The sequence below is a fragment of the Melanostigma gelatinosum genome (genome assembly GCF_949748355.1).
Source record: "Melanostigma gelatinosum genome assembly, chromosome: 15".
NCBI lineage: Eukaryota > Metazoa > Chordata > Actinopteri > Perciformes > Zoarcidae > Melanostigma > Melanostigma gelatinosum.
In genome coordinates, this window is record NC_136648.1 from 2,358,225 (window position 1) to 2,378,205 (window position 19,981).

General features: G+C 43.3%; 2 protein-coding genes across 3 annotated transcripts in view; both read right to left on the reverse strand.

Annotated features, from left to right (window-relative positions):
• stard3nl (STARD3 N-terminal like) overlaps positions 1-19,981 on the reverse strand; it is a 33,067-nt gene that overhangs the window by 8,349 nt on the left and 4,737 nt on the right. Inside the window, exon 1 of one of the 2 annotated variants that reach the window (XM_079285226.1) lies at positions 12,085-12,115. The exons of the other annotated variant lie outside the window; for it this stretch is intronic. The gene's annotated coding sequence lies outside the window, so the exon portion shown is untranslated. Of the gene's footprint in view, positions 1-12,084; positions 12,116-19,981 lie in introns of those variants that run through there. 2 annotated transcript variants of the gene reach the window in all.
• LOC306789731 (uncharacterized protein) lies at positions 235-15,883 on the reverse strand. The gene is made up of 6 exons (XM_079285807.1): positions 15,762-15,883; positions 13,252-15,080; positions 11,058-11,182; positions 8,977-10,749; positions 5,189-5,221; positions 235-2,444 (listed from the first exon to the last, which is right to left on the reverse strand). The coding sequence occupies exons 2-6, from the start codon at positions 14,919-14,921 to the stop codon at positions 685-687; spliced, it is 5,361 nt and encodes a 1,786-aa protein (XP_079141933.1). The 5' UTR covers positions 14,922-15,080; positions 15,762-15,883; the 3' UTR covers positions 235-684.

Here is a 19,981-nt window from a genome sequence, read left to right on the forward strand (position 1 = left end):
CATTAGTGGCCTCATGTTATGAATATAATGTTGCAACAAGCACTCTAAACACTTTTTAATGTAAGTTTCAGGAGGAAAACTGACTCAGTTATTCCCTCTTATGAGTTTCATATTTTGTCCATCAGCTTTGTATGAAACCCTGGAACGAAGACAAGAAGAAAATACTTTGTTCATGTTTGTTTATTCATCATGTAAACATTCAGTTTGTTCACACATCCCATCAGTAAAGTCTGTTAAATGACTCTTGATCAGTTAGAGATTCATTCACAAATGCACACAAAGAGAACTAAACATCTCGGATAAATGAAGGTCTGGTGTTTTCTCTCTTAAGATTCATGCAGTGGAAGAGAAACAACTAAATAAAAGCATCAACACAAATATTCAAACATTTAGAGCTCAGAGAAGTTTAAATGTTCATGCAGAGAAACGTCAGTTCAGGTAAACAAACATCATCATGAGCAGTGATAGCCTCCATGGCTAAACAGACACAGGAAGGAGCTCCACCTGAAGACATTCAAACATTTACACAACAACTGATGACAAGATGTCAGAGTACCGCCCACAATGTTTGACTGACAGCTGATCTCTGTGCAGTGAAGAAACGCCACAACAATCAGCTGCCAGCAACAAACATGGAGACAAAATGAGTTCAAACAGAGAGTTTAACCCTTAAAGGACTTCTGTCTACTTCAGTTTACACAACTCAGCACTGTCTCCTTCCCAATAAAGATAAAGTCCAGCATAGAGAGGCTGAGTGAATGTGGTCTGGACTCTGTGGAGGAGAGTCATGGTGTCAGAGATGCTGTAGAAGGACAGAATACCTGCACTGTGATCCAGGTACACTCCTACTCTGGAGGACTGAGGACCTGAGACGGGAGTTTGGACTTTGTTGTACAAAAAGATATAACTGTTATAGTGACAATATAATGCCCAAGATTTGTCATTGTTTCCAAATCCAGATTCATTTGACCCTTCTCTGCTGATATCCTTGTATGCGACTGCTATATCAACTCCTAGTCCTCTCCTCTCCACCTCCCAGTAACAACGTCCAGTCAGACTCTCTGTACTCAGGACCTGACTATAATAAATGAATTCGTCTGGGTGACTAGAATACGACTCTTGTTGATGACTCATGAATGTTGCTTTTCTGTTCCCCTCAGATAATAACAGACATGTGTTTGCTGTGTTTGGATCCAGTGTGAGTTCACGTGAATATTTTAGGAACTCAGCTCTGGTCTTGGGCTCTGGTTGTGGCAGTAAAACATCCACTTCATTCCCCGTCAGTGAGATGTTCGTCCATTTCTCTCTCAGAACGTCCTGTAGTTTATCTCTGACTTCTGACACAGCCGCTGTCACGTCCTCAAAGTAGCTCAGAGGACGGATCCTGATGCTGGATGCGTCTGTAGACTCACTGAGTGGTGACAGTGAGGGGTAGTTGTGTAGAATCTGGTTGTGATCCTCTGTGTGTGAGAGCTGCTGCAGCTCAGCGTCGTTCCTCTTCAGCTCAGAGATCTCCTGCTCCAGCTTCTCCTGAAGCTCTTTGACTCGACTCACTTCACTTTTCTGCTGGGATCTGACCTGCTGCTTCACATCAGAGCTTCTTTCCTCCATGAGACGGATCAGCTCAGTGAAGATCTTCTGGCTGCCGTCCACTGCTTTATCAGCAAAGTAATTGACGGCCTCCACCTCCTGTTGAAGCAGCTTCACATATTTCTCTCTGTCCTGGATTCTCTTCTGGATGTTTAGTCGACTCACCTCCAGCTCTCTCTGCCTCTCAGTGATTTCTGCTGCAGCTGAGACTGTGTCGTGGCCTTTATGTTCATCCACAGGACAGAGATAACAGATACACTGCTGATCAGTACGGCAGAACATCTTCATCACCTCATTATGACGAGAGCAGATGTTCTCCTGGAGCTTGTTGGAGGGGTCCACCAGCTTGTGTTTCTTTAATTGAGCCACATCATAATGAGGCTGAAGGTGTTTCTCACAGTAAGAGACCAGACACACCAGACAGGACTTGAAGGCTTTCAGTTTCCTCCCAGTGCAGAAATCACAGGACACATCTTCAGGTCCAGCATAGCAGTGATCAGCAGGAGCAGCTTGGAGTCCAGTCTTCTTCAGTTGCTCCACTAAATCTGCTAACATGGTGTTTTTCACCAGGACAGGCCTCGGTCTGAAGGTCTGCTTACACTGAGGGCAGCTGTGGAGTTTCTTCTCATCCTCTTCATCCCAGTGTGTTTTAATACAGTTCATGCAGTAGCTGTGTCCACAGGGAATAGCCACCGGATCCTTCAGTGGATCCAGACAGATGCAACAAGAGAAGCTTTCCCGGTCCAGCTGAACTCCTTTCTGCTCCATTTCACCTCTCAGTAACAACGACTGTGTGAGTGTCACTTTGTGAGAAGGTAAACTCGTTCGAGCTCTGATCTGAACAGCTCGTGTCTCTGCAGTGAATGGAGTCTGTCAGCTCCTGCACTTCACCACCATGTTGGTTACAGCCATCTTCAAAGTGTAGATCTGAAGGGGAGGGAACAAGGAAACACATGAACAGAGTGGAGCTGGCTGTGTGAGAGCAGGAGGAGGAGGGAGGGGTTATCAAGTGTTGCGTCATTCCAGGAAGAGGAGCAGCGCTTTGCTTCCTCCTTTAAAATGGAGCCTCAGTTAAAAGCTGCTCCCCGTCTGAAAACACTGACGTGTCTTCTTCTTGGCTCCTCAGCTCATCTTCTCACATATTTAATGATCGACTTTGAAGCATTCATGACAAAACATGTAAACAGAACACCACTCTGAACCTGAGCTGCATTTCAAGCTGCAGATGGATTTAAACTAAAATCATCAAACAAGTTATTTACTGGTAGAAATACTACAGAGTTATACTGCGTTATGTCACTATCTTTACAAACCAATCAACAGTGTAACAAAAAGTGTAGTATTAGTACTTTTACTGTAACAGTATTTTCACAGCGTGGTATTAGTAGTTTTACTGTACCAGAGTAGTTTCACAGTGTGTTTGTACTTTTACTGCAACAGAGTATTTATATTGTCTGTTATTTTTACTTTTACTGTTACAGCATTTTCACTGTGTGGTATTAGTACTTTTACTGTAACAGAGTATTTCTACAGTGTGGTATTAGTACTCTTCCTGTTGGAGTACATGTAGTGACTACTTGTCAAAGAGAAAATAAAAACCAAACTCACATTAAAGTTCAGTGATGCAGCATTTCAGTGGATTGTAACTCAGACAAGAAGTCCAATGTGCAGTCGAGATTTGTGCTTCAGGTTGATTTTACTGTGGAGATCAAAGAGAACGACGTTCCTCGTGCTCTCTCTCTCGTGTTCTGATAAAAAATTAAAAAGAGTGTCACTAAGAGAGCATCGGGACATCCTGATGTAACTTTTCAAAATAAAAGAACTTTAAAATCTCAGATATACACACTGTGACACCTGTGGTACATCGACGTTTCCCTCACAAGGAAAACCATGCAAGGAGAGAGGAAACGAGGAAATATGCTTGAAGAGACACAATACGTTCTTTCCTCTGAAGCATCATGTGAAGTGATTCGTTTCTGATGATGGATGATCAGCTGATCACAGCTGGATCAGCTCAATGGAGTTTATTAAATTCCAATAATAATGATCAAGTCGAATAATATCTAAAACTAACAACTACTACTACACAATCACAAGCCTCCTATCTAAAATCAACAAACAATTGGTGATGAGAGTGTGTGTGTGTGTGTGTGTGTGTGTGCATGTATGTGTGCGGAGAAGCGAGAAACTATCCAGACAATGGTGGAATGTAACCTAAAACGTGGCCATGCCACTTGGGACTACAAACAATATGGCGGGGTAGATAGGACTATCAAAATGGAGGGGGTAGTCTCATGCGTGACTCCAAAATGACGCGTGGTGTCAAAAAGAGTTGAGATCCCAGGACCAGCCTTAAATGAGGAATATATGGTAGGCCTGTAAATTAGGTTAAAGGGACACAAAGCGTAAAATTAAGAGTTAAAAGATGAAATCTAATAATTATTTTAAAGTAAGCATGAATTGCATAACAAATGTGAAGGGATTTTAACAAATGTCAACCTGATAATAATAATAATAATAGCTGTATCTAAGTAAAAGTGCAGTCTGAGTGAGTGTTTAAATTGAGGAAGTGAGCAGGGTGAGGGCCTGAAGGGATGTGGAAATAACGGCTGTTGAGAGCAGGCACAAAGCTTAATAATGAGGAAGGATGAAATCTAATAATTATTTTAAAGCAAGCGTGTGCTAAATAAAGCGATTAACAACTGTAACTGATTATAACAATTGTAACTGTGATCTGATAACCAATCTGAGTTAGAAATGTGGGTGTGTGCGAGCGAAAGGGGAAGTGAAGATGCAGAGACGTTAGGATTGCAAGATCAGGCCTACGGAAGGCAAGGTGATTTCCACACATCCACAGCATAAGCACACACACATTATGATGAAGAATGGATCAGGTGCCGAGTGAGAAAGGAGGGGGGGTCAAGATAACCCAAAGGTATTATAAAAGAAGTGACCCGCTACCAGACGAGAGGATAACGTCGTAAGAGCCATCCTAGTGCTCCACCTGAGAGGACCCTGGACTTCGCTCTACAGATGCTCAAGGACTTCGTCTTTGCTCAAGAATGAAGAAAAGAAAGAAGAAAAGAATCGAGAAGCAAGAATGAAGAAAAGAAAGAAGAAAAGAATCGAGAAGCGAGAAAGAAGAAAGAAGAGAGAAGAAGACGGCCCTTTGAGGAGAAAGATGAGAGAAGCAAGACCGAAAACCAAGTGAGAAGGAGAATCCAAGTGAGAAGGAAGATCTAACCGAGAAGGAAGGTCCAACCGAGAAGGAAGAATCTAACCGAGAAGGAAGAATCCAACCGAGAAGGAAGATCCAACCGAGAAGGAAGGTCCAACCGAGAATGAAGAATCCAACCGAGAACGAAGAACAAAGAAAGAAGACGGCCCTTCATGAGCAAAGATTGAAAGACGAAGAACCACCTATCCTCCCTGCTCAACTTTAACAACTGGACAACGAAAGAACCGCAGCCGCCCTTGAGACTTTGTACTGAGCCTCGAAGATCGCTGAACGGGCGTCGTTTGCCGAGCAGGCAGGAGCGAGGAGGGTCTGGCCAGACCCTCGCCCCTGACAACTCCAAAAAATAACTTTTCACCGCACCCAAAGCCAGCTCCAACCGAGCGGACTCTGCATCTAAACAAATGAGTATAATCAAAGAATTGAAAGTAAGAAATTATGTGAAGTATTATTATTTTATGTGAGCTGAAGCTTTGCCCTTGCTAAATATATTTTGCAATAAATATCTAACCTGCATTTTAAGTAAATTTCTCAAGTGCATTCATTTTGCTTACGTAGTAAATGTTCCTCGTGATAGTAAAAAGTTAAATCTATGTATGTCTAACAACTGAGTTCTGAATGGTTATCCTAGTGACCTATCCACTTAACAAACCCTTACGGCTTTATATGTAATCCAAGCCGTTAAAACCAAACCTGGCAATTTACCAAGAGCACGGACCCAAAAGAGGAAGCTACCATAACTGACGCGACAGGTAGGTGCGCCCGGGGCTAGGGTGGCCCCTCGGCCGAGTGCGTGTTTACCGGAGGAAGCAGGGAAGACGTCAGGAGTAACGGTAGTTAGCAGAGCCAGGCGAGTTCCTCGAAAGAACACCAGCTCGCCAATCTTGTAATAGAGAGCTGAGTCAATAAGTAGCCCCGTATCGGGCCAAGGAAAACCCCCGGATCTAACAGTGGCTACAATAGAGACCGCATTTTAACACACCTGTCTGAGATAGTTAGATAAACCAGTATATGTATGTGACTGTGTGCGTGTGTGTTAGTAAAATAGGAGAAAAAAAGCGGGAGGGGGGAGGGACACTTAAAACAAGGCAGATCCTCACCGCCGTAAAAAAACGGAAACCGTTAACTTATCACACAAAATCCCGACTGACGCACTTAGAGTCGGCCAGCCGCGGTTCTGGTTAAATGATAAAGTCAAAGTTCCCAACTTCACTCGCGGTGTCTGATCTAACATAACACTATTGCAGCTTGTCGAGAAGAGTTGAGCTCACAGAGAAAGCCGCCTTGGATACTTACTACACGATCAGGGGAAGGTCAGGATATAAAAAGCATGAAGCATATACTCAGAAATCAACAGTTAAAGTGTAATTGAAAGGTAAAGTGTATGATCGTTACATAACGAATGTTTAATACATAGTGATTTAACAAATGTAAACCTGATAATAATAATAATATGTGTATCTGAGTATAGTGCAGTCTGAGTGTAGAAAGTACGGAGAAAGAGGAAGTAAGCAGGGTGTTGGCTTCAAGGGATGGGGAAATAATGATGGTTGAGAAGAAAAGACACAAAGCACAATAATGATAAAGGATGAGATCAATAATAATTTTATAAGCAAATGTGTACTAAGTAAAGTGAGTAACAACTGTAACTGTGATTATGATAACTAATCCGTGTTAGAAATGTGTGAGTGTAGGAAAAGGGGAAGTACAACAGATGTTGAACACCCAGACACGCGCAGAGCTTGATTAAGTAAGCGCCCAGACAGGGAAGTTGGGGTGATTTCCTCATGCACACACACAAAATGTAGGTACTTTTCGAAGCACATGCACCAAATCAATGATGTCATGTTCATCATGGGCTGAGGGAGGCCGTGTTGGGGAAGAGGGGGGAGAGACGGGAGAGGCAGCCCAAAAGTGTTATAAAAGAAGTAACTTGCAAACAGCAAGACGGGATTTCTGCACGAGCCGCCCAGACGCTCTGAGAAGATACGGACGATCGCCACTGAAGTATTCGAGGACTTCGTCTCTGTTCACGGAAAGAAGACCGCTGTTCGTGGACAAACATTGAAAGACGGAGATTTTCCTCTCCCCACTGCTCGACTTTAACAACTGAACAACGGAGAACCGCGGCAGTCCTATAAAGACTTTGTACTGAGCCTTGAGGACTGTTGAACGGACTCCGCTGCGAGGGCAGGAGGGCCGAGGGTCCGGCCGGACCTTCGCTCCTAACAACGCCAAAATAACCTTTTCATCGCACCATTGAAGATCCAGCTCCAACCGAGCTGTCTCGGCATCTAAAACGAATGAGTATAATCTAAGAAGAAAATTAAAGTAACAAATCAAGTATAGTAACATTTTACGTGAGCTGTAGCTTAACCCTTGCTAACTAACTAAATATAACCTGCAATAAATATCTAATCTACATTTAAAGTAAATTTCTCAAGTGCATTTATTTGCTCAAGTAGTGAAAGTTCCTCGTGGCAGTAAAAAGTTAAATCCATTGTATGTCTAACAACTGAGTTCTGTAAGGTTATCCTAGAGACCGAATCCACTTAACAATCCCTTACGGTTTTAGAAGTGATCCTAGCCGTTAAAACCTAACCTGGCATTTACCAAGAGCACGGATCCAGAAGAGGGAAGCTGCCATAACCGACGCGACTGGTAGGAGCGCCCGGGGTCAGGGTGGCCCCTCGGCCGAGCTCGCTCTGACCGGAGGAAGCAGGGTAGACGTCGGGAGTAACGGCAGTTAGCAGAGCCAGGAGAGTTCCCTCGCAAGAACACCAGCTCGACAATCTTTTAACAGAGAGCTGAGTCAGTAAGTAGCCCCGTATCGGGCCAGAAGTACCCCAGGATCTAACAAGCTGTACGGAACACAGTAGTCTCTTCACAGCACTAATGGACCTCTGTGGTCCGTGAGCATACACAAGAACACGTTCTGACAAAACAGTAACTTAAACAAAACAAGGTAATGAACACACTATCTCTGCCAAGGCACAATCCTCTTACTCTGAGATGACTTTGTTGCGGTCGATGTGGTTCTTGGTTGAACTCTGGATTCCCTCGGAGGTTAAATACATTTTTCTTCCTTACGACCGGCAAATGTCGACTTGATTGGAAAGAGAATTTGTCCTTCTCTTTCTCTGAAGAATGCGTTTTCTTCCTTTTGCAGGAAGGCTTCTATTATTCAGTGTGAGTTTTGATGAAAACTCACACTTAGGTGCAACTTAACGTCTCCTGGAGATTGATGTTATCTTAAACCCAAATCAGGCTTTTGACTGCTCTGCAGGCCCTGCAAGCCCCTTTGTTCAGAGCACATGGTCAAATCCCAACACTACTCTTCTGCTCTAAACATGAACTCTGAACTTTGTGGTGTTACAGGAGGGAAACTGCCTCAGTTCTACTCTCATATCAGTGTGACATTTAGTCCATCAGCTTGGTATGAAACCCTGGAATGAAGAGGAGAAGAAAAGACTTTGTTCATGTTGGTTTATTCATCATGTGAAGCTTCAGTAAAGTCTGTTCAATGACTCTTGTTCAATGATTTCATCTTCACATTCACTTCATCCACACAATCAGTGAGTTTGAGCAGAATGTCAGCATGTAAAAGAGAAGAATGGAAGATCTCCTTATTGATTATGATCAGGATCATTACACTTCTACAATACCTCACAACAACAACAGATTTGGTTTGGACAAACAAGTCAATGTGACCATAGATTTCTTTACAAATGTCCACAAAGAGAACAAAGTGTGGAGGATAAAGGAGGTCTGCCGCTTTCTCTCTTAAGACCCAAGAGAACAAACAACATACTAATTCATCAATACTAATATTCATCAGACATTTAGAGCTCAGAGAAGTTTAAATGTTCATGCAGAGAAACGTCAGTTCAGGTAAACAAACATCATCATGAGCAGTGATAGCCTCCATGGCTAAACAGACACAGGAAGGAGCTCCACCTGAAGACATTCAAACATTTACACAACAACTGATGACAAGATGTCAGAGTACCGCCCACAATGTTTGACTGACAGCTGATCTCTGTGCAGTGAAGAAACACCACAACAATCAGCTGCCAGCAACAAACATGGAGACAAAATGAGTTCAAACAGAGAGTTTAACCCTTAAAGCACTTCTGTCTACTTCAGTTTACACAACTCAGCACTGGTTCCAAACGTCAACGGCAATAGTCCAGCATAGAGAGGCTGAGTGAATGTGGTCTGGACTCTGTGGAGGAGAGTCATGGTTTCAGAGACGCTGTAGAAGGACAGAATACCTGCACTGTGATCCAGGTACACTCCAACTCTGGAGGACCGAGGACCTGAAACGGGAGTTTGGACACCATTGTAAAAAAATGTAAAACTCTTTCTGTCACATAATAATGCCCAAGATTTGTCATTCCATCCAAATCTACATTCCGCCCAGTCCCCTTTTCTGCTGATATTCTTGTATGAGACTGCCACATCACCTCCTCTTCCTCTCCACTCCACCTCCCAGTAACAACGTCCAGTCAGACTCTCTCTACTCAGGACCTGATGACATTTAGTGAATTTGTCTGGGTGAATAGAATGAGACTGTTGTAGATTCATTAATGTTGCTTTGCTGTTCCCATCAGATAATAACACTTTTGTGAATGCTGTGTTTGGATCCAGTGTGATTTCACGTGAATATTTTAGGAATCCAGCTCTGGTCTTGGGCTCTGGTTGTGGCAGTAAAACATCCACTTCAGTCACCATCAGTGAGATGTACGTCCATTTCTCTCTCAGGACGTCCTGTAGTTCATCTCTGACTTCTGACACAGCCGCTGTCACGTCCTCAAAGTAGCTCATAGGACAGATGTTGATGCTGGATGTGTCTGTAGACTCACTGAGTGGTGACAGTGAGGGGTAGTTGTGTAGAAACTGGTTGTGATCCTCTGTGTGTGAGAGCTGCTGCAGCTCAGCGTCGTTCCTCTTCAGCTCAGTGATCTCCTGCTCCAGCTTCTCCTGAAGCTCTTTGACTCGACTCACTTCAGTTCTCTGCTGGGATCTGACCTGCTGCTTCACATCGGAGCTTCTTTTCTCCATGTGACGGATCAGCTCAGTGATCTCCTGCTCCAGCTGCTCCTGAAGCTCTTTGACTCGACTCACTTCAGTTCTCTGCTGGGATCTGACCTGCTGCTTCACATCAGAGCTTCTTTCCTCCATGAGACGGATCAGCTCAGTGAAGATCTTCTCATTGTCCCCCACTGCTTTATCAGCAGAGAGATTCATTTTCTCCTCCTCCTGTTGAAGCAGCTTCACGTCTTTCTCTCTGTCCTGGATTCTCTTCTGGATGTTTAGTCGACTCACCTCCAGCTCTCTCTGCCTCTCAGTCCTTTCTGCTGCAGCTGAGACTGTGTCGTGGCCTTTGTGTTCATCCATTAAGCAGAGATAACAGATACACTGCTGATCAGTACGACAGAAGATCTTCATCACCTCATCGTGACGAGAGCAGATGTTCTCCTGGAGCTTGTTGGAGGGGTCCACCAGCTTGTGTTTTTTAAAGGCAGGAGATTTAAAATGAGGCTGAAGGTGTTTCTCACAGTAAGAGACCAGACAGACCAGACAGGACTTGAACGCTTTCCGTTTCCTAGTGCAGACATCACAGGACACATCTACAGGTCCAGCATAGCAGTGATCAGCAGGAGCAGCTTGGAGTCCAGTCTTCATCAGCTCCTCCACTAAATCTGCTAACATGGTGTTTTTCAGCAGGACAGGCCTCGGTGTGAAGGTCTGCCTGCACTGAGGGCAGCTGTGGAGTTTCTTCTTATCCCAGTGTGTTTTAATACAGTTCATGCAGTAGTTGTGTCCACAGGGAATAGTCACCGGATCCTTCAGTAGATCCAGACAGATGCAACAAGAGCAGACTTCCTTGTCTAGTTTAATTCTTTTCGGATCCATATCGACTTGTCACAGTGACTTGACAGAGTTTCTCTAGACTGGCTGGCTCAACTCAAACTCTCTGCCTCTTGTTCCTGATCTTCACTGAATGGGGCTCCTCCTGTCCTATCAGATGTTGGTTAGACCCATATTCACTCTTGCATATCAGTGAGGGGGAGGGAACAAGACGACAAGGTCCTGCATTCCAGCAGGAGGGGTTTTCTCTTAAAGGGACAGTAAATGTTTCTGTCTTTTTTAACATGCAGTGAAGATTAGAACAAAAATAAAATCGTGTATTCACTCTTGGCGTTCTTTCACAAGTAGCTATGTCCACAGGGAATAGTCACCGGATCCTTCAGGAGATCAGATGCAACAAGAGAAGGTCTCCTGGTCCACATGAACTCCTTCCTGAGCCGTTTTCTCCTCGTGGCAGAGACTGTGTGAGCGTGCTGTGTTTCACTGCAGGAAGAAGAAGAGGGAGGAGTTAACCAGCTTTCATGTGATTGGACAGCAGCAAAGTGGGGAGGGGCAGTAATGACGTTACACCATTGGTCGGTCGCTCCCTCCTCATTGGCTGTTGCTATTTCATAATGAAAAGTAAAGTACAAAAACATCAAAATATACTCAGAATACCAAAAGTAAAAGTACTCACAATGCAGAATGGCAGATTTCAATATTATAAATATAAGTATTGCTGCATTTATTTATTAATCACTTAAATGTTGTACCTGTTAACGTGGAGCTAATTACGTTATATGCTGCCAGGTAGATCAACCTATAATAATATATCATAATTGATCAGGGGAATTATATTATGTCTCCATAATCTAAATCTACAAAGATGTCAAATAAATGTGGACTACAAAGAATAATACTTGCTTCTGGAATGAAGTTGAGTCGAAGGTGTTAGCATGATATAGAAATACTCCAATAAAGCACAAGTACCTCGATATTTGATGTAGTACTTGTGTACATGTACTTACTGCTAATGTCTTATTAAATCTGCACTCGGGGCAATTTCTCTGCATTGCTTTAGCAACTTGACATTTCAGATTATAAGATAAAAACTGCAGCAGGAAACGCAAAGAGCCCGAGACAGAGAGGTCAACAACAGCAGCACCACTGTGGATTCATGAGCATGTTTGAGCCCACTAGCCCGACGTACGAGCACAATAATGAACATAACAAAGTGAGATACGAGGACAAGAACCGACCAGCTGCACCAAGGATGACATAATAAAGAGCAGCGGTGTTTACCAACGGCTCGTGTAACGTTAACGGAGCAACTAAGCTAGCTCGTTAGCTTGAAGTCACGTCTTTGAAACGGTTGTTTATTTAAAAGTCTCCATTTGAGTCCTTACCGGTCAAACTCGCTCCTTCAACGGGTTTAGAGTGTACCGAACAGCAGGTTTCAGCTTCAACGCAGCAGACGAGTCATCGGTTTCCTCTTCTGTGAACTCGGACCGGAAGTTGGTAGCAGGAATATGAAGTGGAGAAAAACAATACCCGGACGCAAAGGATTCTGGGATGTGAGGTCTACGGTCCAAAGGCTTCTGGGTCCCCCTGGTGGTGATGTTGGAGATCAGCAGATTTTGACATGATTTTATGTATTTATTTATTTCGTTTATTAACTTATTTGTTTCGTCTCAAGTTTAACTTGAAATTCAAACTTTTCACTTTTGAGTAAGCTTCTAAACAGTTCATGTTTGTCCTTTTCTAATTGTTTGATTTCATTTATTTTCCAGGAGCAGTGGTCATTAATCAACATTTCAGTGACCACCTTAATATAAATGAGTTAGCTACTGAGCTAATTCTCATATGTAGTCCCGAAGCAGGGAGATACACATTAGTGGCCTCATGTTATGAATATAATGTTGCAACAAGCACTCTAAACACTTTTTAATGTAAGTTTCAGGACGAAAACTGACTCAGTTATTCTCTCTTATGAGTTTCATATTTTGTCCATCAGCTTTGTATGAAACCCTGGAATGAAGACAAGAAGAAAATACTTTGTTCATGTTTGTTTATTCATCATGTAAACATTCAGTTTGTTCACACCATCAGTAAAGTCTGTTAAATGACTCTTGATCAGTTAGAGATTCATTCACAAATGCACACAAAGAGAACTAAACATCTCGGATAAATGAAGGTCTGGTGTTTTCTCTCTTAAGATTCATGCAGTGGAAGAGAAACAACAAAATAAAAGCATCAACACAAATATTCAAACATTTAGAGCTCAGAGAAGTTTAAATGTTCATGCAGAGAAATGTCAGTTCAGGTAAACAAACATCATCATGAGCAGTGATAGCCTCCATGGCTAAACAGACACAGGAAGGAGCTCCACCTAAAGAAACTCAAACATTTACACAACAACTGATGACAAGATGTCAGAGTACCGCCCACAATGTTTGACTGACAGCTGATCTCTGTGCAGTGAAGAAACGCCACAACAATCAGCTGCCAGCAACAAACATGGAGACAAAATGAGTTCAAACAGAGAGTTTAACCCTTAAAGGACTTCTGTCTACTTCAGTTTACACAACTCAGCACTGTCTCCTTCCCAATAAAGATAAAGTCCAGCATAGAGAGGCTGAGTGAATGTGGTCTGGACTCTGTGGAGGAGAGTCATGGTGTCAGAGATGCTGTAGAAGGACAGAATACCTGCACTGTGATCCAGGTACACTCCTACTCTGGAGGACTGAGGACCTGAGACGGGAGTTTGGACTTTGTTGTACAAAAAGATATAACTGTTATAGTGACAATATAATGCCCAAGATTTGTCATTGTTTCCAAATCCAGATTCATTTGACCCTTCTCTGCTGATATCCTTGTATGCGACTGCTATATCAACTCCTAGTCCTCTCCTCTCCACCTCCCAGTAACAACGTCCAGTCAGACTCTCTGTACTCAGGACCTGACTATAATAAATGAATTCGTCTGGGTGACTAGAATACGACTCTTGTTGATGACTCATGAATGTTGCTTTTCTGTTCCCCTCAGATAATAACAGACATGTGTTTGCTGTGTTTGGATCCAGTGTGAGTTCACGTGAATATTTTAGGAACTCAGCTCTGGTCTTGGGCTCTGGTTGTGGCAGTAAAACATCCACTTCATTCCCCGTCAGTGAGATGTTCGTCCATTTCTCTCTCAGAACGTCCTGTAGTTTATCTCTGACTTCTGACACAGCCGCTGTCACGTCCTCAAAGTAGCTCAGAGGACGGATCCTGATGCTGGATGCGTCTGTAGACTCACTGAGTGGTGACAGTGAGGGGTAGTTGTGTAGAAACTGGTTGTGATCCTCTGTGTGTGAGAGCAGCTTCAGCTCAGCGTCGTTCCTCTTCAGCTCAGAGATCTCCTGCTCCAGCTTCTCCTGAAGCTCTTTGACTCGACTCACTTCACTTTTCTGCTGGGATCTGACCTGCTGCTTCACATCGGAGCTTCTCTTCTCCATGAGACGGATCAGCTCAGTGAAGATCTTCTGGCTGCCGTCCACTGCTTTATCAGCAAAGTAATTGACGGCCTCCACCTCCTGTTGAAGCAGCTTCACATATTTCTCTCTGTCCTGGATTCTCTTCTGGATGTTTAGTCGACTCACCTCCAGCTCTCTCTGCCTCTCAGTGATTTCTGCTGCAGCTGAGACTGTGTCGTGGCCTTTATGTTCATCCACAGGACAGAGATAACAGATACACTGCTGATCAGTACGGCAGAACATCTTCATCACCTCATTATGACGAGAGCAGATGTTCTCCTGGAGCTTGTTGGAGGGGTCCACCAGCTTGTGTTTCTTTAATTGAGCCACATCATAATGAGGCTGAAGGTGTTTCTCACAGTAAGAGACCAGACACACCAGACAGGACTTGAAGGCTTTCAGTTTCCTCCCAGTGCAGAAATCACAGGACACATCTTCAGGTCCAGCATAGCAGTGATCAGCAGGAGCAGCTTGGAGTCCAGTCTTCTTCAGTTGCTCCACTAAATCTGCTAACATGGTGTTTTTCACCAGGACAGGCCTCGGTGTGAAGGTCTGCTTACACTGAGGGCAGCTGTGGAGTTTCTTCTCATCCTCTTCATCCCAGTGTGTTTTAATACAGTTCATGCAGTAGCTGTGTCCACAGGGAATAGCCACCGGATCCTTCAGTAGATCCAGACAGATGCAACAAGAGAAGCTTTCCCGGTCCAGCTGAACTCCTTTCTGCGCCATTTCACCTCTCAGTAACAACGACTGTGTGAGTGTCACTTTGTGAGAAGGTAAACTCGTTCGAGCTCTGATCTGAACAGCTCGTGTCTCTGCAGTGAATGGAGTCTGTCAGCTCCTGCACTTCACCACCATGTTGGTTACAGCCGTCTTCAAAGTGTAGATCTGAAGGGGAGGGAACAAGGAAACACATGAACAGAGTGGAGCTGGCTGTGTGAGAGCAGGAGGAGGAGGGAGGAGTTATCAAGTGTTGCGTCATTCCAGGAAGAGGAGCAGCGCTTTGCTTCCTCCTTTAAAATGGAGCCTCAGTTAAAAGCTGCTCCCCGTCTGAAAACACTGACGTTTCTAATTCTTGGCTCCTCAGCTCATCTTCTCACATATTTAATGATCGACTTTGAAGCATTCATGACAAAACATGTAAACAGAACACCACTCTGAACCTGAGCTGCATTTCAAGCTGCAGATGGATTTAAACTAAAATCATCAAACAAGTTATTTACTGGTAGAAATACTGCAGAGTTATACTGCGTTATGTCACTATCTTTACAAACCAATCAACAGTGTAACAAAAAGTGTAGTATTAGTACTTTTACTGTAACAGTATTTTCACAGCGTGGTATTAGTAGTTTTACTGTACCAGAGTAGTTTCACAGTGTGTTTGTACTTTTACTGCAACAGAGTATTTATATTGTCTGTTATTTTTACTTTTACTGTTACAGCATTTTCACTGTGTGGTATTAGTACTTTTACTGTAACAGAGTATTTCTACAGTGTGGTATTAGTACTCTTCCTGTTGGAGTACATGTAGTGACTACTTGTCAAAGAGAAAATAAAAACCAAACTCACATTAAAGTTCAGTGATGCAGCATTTCAGTGGATTGTAACTCAGACAAGAAGTCCAATGTGCAGTCGAGATTTGTGCTTCAGGTTGATTTTACTGTGGAGATCAAAGAGAACGACGTTCCTCGTGCTCTCTCTCTCGTGTTCTGATAAAAAATTAAAAAGAGTGTCACTAAGAGAGCATCGGGACATCCTGATGTAACTTTTCAAAATAAAAGAACTTTAAAATCTCAGATATACACACTGTGACACCTGTGGTACATCGACGTTTCCCTCACAAGGAAAACCATGCAAGGAGAGAGGAAACGAGGAAATATGCTTGAAGAGACACAATACGTTCTTTCCTCTGAAGCATCATGTGAAGTGATTCGTTTCTGATGATGGATGATCAGCTGATCACAGCTGGATCAGCTCAATGGAGTTTATTAAATTCCAATAATAATGATCAAGTCGAATAATATCTAAAACTAACAACTACTACTACACAATCACAAGCCTCCTATCTAAAATCAACAAACAATTGGTGATGAGAGTGTGTGTGTGTGTGTGTGTGTGTGTGTGCATGTATGTGTGCGGAGAAGCGAGAAACTATCCAGACAATGGTGGAATGTAACCTAAAACGTGGCCATGCCACTTGGGACTACAAACAATATGGCGGGGTAGATAGGACTATCAAAATGGAGGGGGTAGTCTCATGCGTGACTCCAAAATGACGCGTGGTGTCAAAAAGAGTTGAGATCCCAGGACCAGCCTTAAATGAGGAATATATGGTAGGCCTGTAAATTAGGTTAAAGGGACACAAAGCGTAAAATTAAGAGTTAAAAGATGAAATCTAATAATTATTTTAAAGTAAGCATGAATTGCATAACAAATGTGAAGGGATTTTAACAAATGTCAACCTGATAATAATAATAATAATAGCTGTATCTAAGTAAAAGTGCAGTCTGAGTGAGTGTTTAAATTGAGGAAGTGAGCAGGGTGAGGGCCTGAAGGGATGTGGAAATAACGGCTGTTGAGAGCAGGCACAAAGCTTAATAATGAGGAAGGATGAAATCTAATAATTATTTTAAAGCAAGCGTGTGCTAAATAAAGCGATTAACAACTGTAACTGATTATAACAATTGTAACTGTGATCTGATAACCAATCTGAGTTAGAAATGTGGGTGTGTGCGAGCGAAAGGGGAAGTGAAGATGCAGAGACGTTAGGATTGCAAGATCAGGCCTACGGAAGGCAAGGTGATTTCCACACATCCACAGCATAAGCACACACACATTATGATGAAGAATGGATCAGGTGCCGAGTGAGAAAGGAGGGGGGGTCAAGATAACCCAAAGGTATTATAAAAGAAGTGACCCGCTACCAGACGAGAGGATAACGTCGTAAGAGCCATCCTAGTGCTCCACCTGAGAGGACCCTGGACTTCGCTCTACAGATGCTCAAGGACTTCGTCTTTGCTCAAGAATGAAGAAAAGAAAGAAGAAAAGAATCGAGAAGCAAGAATGAAGAAAAGAAAGAAGAAAAGAATCGAGAAGCGAGAAAGAAGAAAGAAGAGAGAAGAAGACGGCCCTTTGAGGAGAAAGATGAGAGAAGCAAGACCGAAAACCAAGTGAGAAGGAGAATCCAAGTGAGAAGGAAGATCTAACCGAGAAGGAAGGTCCAACCGAGAAGGAAGAATCTAACCGAGAAGGAAGAATCCAACCGAGAAGGAAGATCCAACCGAGAAGGAAGGTCCAACCGAGAATGAAGAATCCAACCGAGAACGAAGAACAAAGAAAGAAGACGGCCCTTCATGAGCAAAGATTGAAAGACGAAGAACCACCTATCCTCCCTGCTCAACTTTAACAACTGGACAACGAAAGAACCGCAGCCGCCCTTGAGACTTTGTACTGAGCCTCGAAGATCGCTGAACGGGCGTCGTTTGCCGAGCAGGCAGGAGCGAGGAGGGTCTGGCCAGACCCTCGCCCCTGACAACTCCAAAAAAGAACTTTTCACCGCACCCAAAGCCAGCTCCAACCGAGCGGACTCTGCATCTAAACAAATGAGTATAATCAAAGAATTGAAAGTAAGAAATCATGTGAAGTATTATTATTTTATGTGAGCTGAAGCTTTGCCCTTGCTAAATATATTTTGCAATAAATATCTAACCTGCATTTTAAGTAAATTTCTCAAGTGCATTCATTTTGCTTACGTAGTAAATGTTCCTCGTGATAGTAAAAAGTTAAATCTATGTATGTCTAACAACTGAGTTCTGAATGGTTATCCTAGTGACCTATCCACTTAACAAACCCTTACGGCTTTATATGTAATCCAAGCCGTTAAAACCAAACCTGGCAATTTACCAAGAGCACGGACCCAAAAGAGGAAGCTACCATAACTGACGCGACAGGTAGGTGCGCCCGGGGCTAGGGTGGCCCCTCGGCCGAGTGCGTGTTTACCGGAGGAAGCAGGGAAGACGTCAGGAGTAACGGTAGTTAGCAGAGCCAGGCGAGTTCCTCGAAAGAACACCAGCTCGCCAATCTTGTAATAGAGAGCTGAGTCAATAAGTAGCCCCGTATCGGGCCAAGGAAAACCCCCGGATCTAACAGTGGCTACGATAGAGACCGCATTTTAACACACCTGTCTGAGATAGTTAGATAAACCAGTATATGTATGTGACTGTGTGCGTGTGTGTTAGTAAAATAGGAGAAAAAAAGAGGGAGGGGGGAGGGACACTTAAAACAAGGCAGATCCTCACCGCCGTAAAAAAACGGAAACTGTTAACTTATCACACAAAATCCCGACTGACGCACTTAGAGTCGGCCAGCCGCGGTTCTGGTTAAATGATAAAGTCAAAGTTCCCAACTTCACTCGCGGTGTCTGATCTAACATAACACTATTGCAGCTTGTCGAGAAGAGTTGAGCTCACAGAGAAAGCCGCCTTGGATACTTACTACACGATCAGGGGAAGGTCAGGATATAAAAAGCATGAAGCATATACTCAGAAATCAACAGTTAAAGTGTAATTGAAAGGTAAAGTGTATGATCGTTACATAACGAATGTTTAATACATAGAGTGATTTAACAAATGTAAACCTGATAATAATAATAATATGTGTATCTGAGTATAGTGCAGTCTGAGTGTAGAAAGTACGGAGAAAGAGGAAGTAAGCAGGGTGTTGGCTTCAAGGGATGGGGAAATAATGATGGTTGAGAAGAAAAGACACAAAGCACAATAATGATGAAGGATGAGATCAATAATAATTTTATAAGCAAATGTGTACTAAGTAAAGTGAGTAACAACTGTAACTGTGATTATGATAACTAATCCGTGTTAGAAATGTGTGAGTGTAGGAAAAGGGGAAGTACAACAGATGTTGAACACCCAGACACGCGCAGAGCTTGATTAAGTAAGCGCCCAGACAGGGAAGTTGGGGTGATTTCCTCATGCACACACACAAAATGTAGGTACTTTTCGAAGCACATGCACCAGATCAATGATGTCATGTTAATCATAGGCTGAGGGAGGCCGTGTTGGGGAAGAGGGGGGAGAGACGGGAGAGGCAGCCCAAAAGTGTTATAAAAGAAGTAACTTGCAAACAGCAAGACGGGATTTCTGCACGAGCCGCCCAGACGCTCTGAGAAGATACGGACGATCGCCACTGAAGTATTCGAGGACTTCGTCTCTGTTCACGGAAAGAAGACCGCTGTTCGTGGACAAACATTGAAAGACGGAGATTTTCCTCTCCCCACTGCTCGACTTTAACAACTGAACAACGGAGAACCGCGGCAGTCCTATAAAGACTTTGTACTGAGCCTTGAGGACTGTTGAACGGACTCCGCTGCGAGGGCAGGAGGGCCGAGGGTCCGGCCGGACCTTCGCTCCTAACAACGCCAAAATAACCTTTTCATCGCACCATTGAAGATCCAGCTCCAACCGAGCCGTCTCGGCATCTAAAACGAATGAGTATAATCTAAGAAGAAAATTAAAGTAACAAATCAAGTATAGTAACATTTTACGTGAGCTGTAGCTTAACCCTTGCTAACTAACTAAATATAACCTGCAATAAATATCTAATCTACATTTAAAGTAAATTTCTCAAGTGCATTTATTTGCTCAAGTAGTGAAAGTTCCTTGTGGCAGTAAAAAGTTAAAGCCATTGTATGTCTAACAACTGAGTTCTGAAAGGTTATCCTAGAGACCGAATCCACTTAACAATCCCTTACGGTTTTAGAAGTGATCCTAGCC